At 32.0% G+C, this 1,735-nt stretch overlaps 1 protein-coding gene across 1 annotated transcript in view; it reads left to right on the forward strand.

Moving 5' to 3' along the window:
- The first annotated feature begins 933 nt into the window (after nucleotides 1-933).
- Nucleotides 934-1,735, forward strand: part of LOC123009156 (farnesol dehydrogenase-like) — an 8,535-nt gene continuing 7,733 nt past the window's right edge. Inside the window, exons 1-3 of the mRNA XM_044405282.1 lie at nucleotides 934-1,105; nucleotides 1,152-1,604; nucleotides 1,652-1,733. Coding sequence (XP_044261217.1) covers nucleotides 941-1,105; nucleotides 1,152-1,604; nucleotides 1,652-1,733 — 700 coding nt within the window. The 5' untranslated portion in view covers nucleotides 934-940. The remainder of the gene's footprint in view (nucleotides 1,106-1,151; nucleotides 1,605-1,651; nucleotides 1,734-1,735) is intronic.

Here is a 1,735-nt window from a genome sequence, read left to right on the forward strand (position 1 = left end):
ATAAGAAACAATACACTTGGTTTAATTTTTTTGTATTTTTTTTTTAATTTACAGGGCTGTTGAGGGCATGCTAAACTGTAAAAAAACTTGAAAACATATTTTTTTTTCTTTTCTTTAAATTAAAAACTGAGAGTAATTTTTTTTTTTTGAAAAAATCGTAATAGGATATTGTAGGAATCATTTCTTAGTAAAAGTCAGATATCTCAGTGACAAATTGACGTAAAGATAAAATAAAAATTTGAAACTGAACAAGCTATCCGGTTCATCCATTGATTTAAAAAAAAATCAAGTTTGTGAACCAAAAACATAAATTTACAATTTTTTTTTTGGAATTGCCTATCTCAGATTTTTTTTGCTAAAAGGCCTCAAAACTAAAAACTTGAAGCTTTAAAATGGTTTTCTTAAAATGTACAACTTTTCAAAAATTTTCAAAAAATATAAGAAATATTTTATTCCCTTCATTTTTTGGAGTAGTGTAATAAAAAATTAACAATTATAAAATTTTAATTTTTTGTTTTAGAAACTATTTATACAGGGTGTCTTATCCAAATTTTGCGTCAAGTTCGAAAAAAATGCAATGCCAATTTTAATGTGGCAGTTTTTTCATAACCACTTTTGTTTCCTCTCACAGTTCTCTTAAAAATTGAAAAAAAAACAGAAATTTCTAAATCTTGCTATAAAATTTTTCGATAAAATTTGCCTCTTCTTTAAGTTAAAATTGACCAGTTTTAGCGTTTTTCTAAACTTGGACAAAATCGGAGATTGTAGCAAATTTTAGTTGGGACACTGTATATTTTGTTTTTGAAACAAAAGCTCAAAGTTGCTACAAAATATGCAATTTAAGTGTTCATTTATTTCAAGGCTGAATAAACAATTAAAGTGACAAGTTATCTTTATAAAAATGTCTTTATTGTATGTAAACTAAAAAATTGGCCATTCTATGGAAATTCAGACTTATTGTAGTTCAAAAACTGCACATAGACATTCTCCACGCAAAATGGTTCTTTCCATGGACAGATGGGTGGGCAAAGTGGCCATCGTCACTGGGGCTAGTTCAGGAATTGGTGCTGCTATTGCCGACGCTTTAGTTTCAAAAGGCCTCATTGTAAGTTATTTCGAAAAATTTTCACATCAATAACCTCACTTTGGAGGTGGTTGGAATAGCTCGTCGCACTGACCTTATCGAAAATCGGGCCAAACACCTCAAAAACGGCAAACTTTACGCAGTCAAAGCCGACATGACTCAAGAAAAAGACATTTTGGACGCCTTCAAATGGGTTTTGGACAATTTAGGACCGGTCCACATCCTAATCAACAATGCTGGTTTTGCCAAAGAGGGGTATTTGAGTGAGGGTGATACTGAAACTTGGAGAAAAATCCTCAATATTAATGTTCTTGGGCTGTGTATTGCCACACGCGAAGCTGTTAAAATAATGCGAACCAAGGGCATAAACGGGCATATTATTCATATTAACAGTATTCTAGGCCACTCTATCAACACACCAAAAGTAAATGTGTATCCAGCGACGAAATTTGGGGTCACAGCACTCACAGAGACTCTAAGACAGGAATTGATGAGTTTTGAAAGCAAAATTAAAGTCACTGTAATTGAAAAATGCACATTTGGTGTGATTTTGAGTAAAATTTTTAGAGTATCAGTCCGGGTTTGGTAGCTACTGAACTGACCACTTTGAGGAAAGATTTGAGTGAAGAAAGGAAAAAATTGTTTGGGAGT

This window comes from Tribolium madens, unplaced genomic scaffold (assembly GCF_015345945.1).
Source record: "Tribolium madens isolate multiple individuals breed KSU strain unplaced genomic scaffold, Tmad_KSU_1.1 Scaffold_71;HRSCAF=194;Tcas5.2_LG6, whole genome shotgun sequence".
Taxonomy (NCBI): domain Eukaryota; kingdom Metazoa; phylum Arthropoda; class Insecta; order Coleoptera; family Tenebrionidae; genus Tribolium; species Tribolium madens.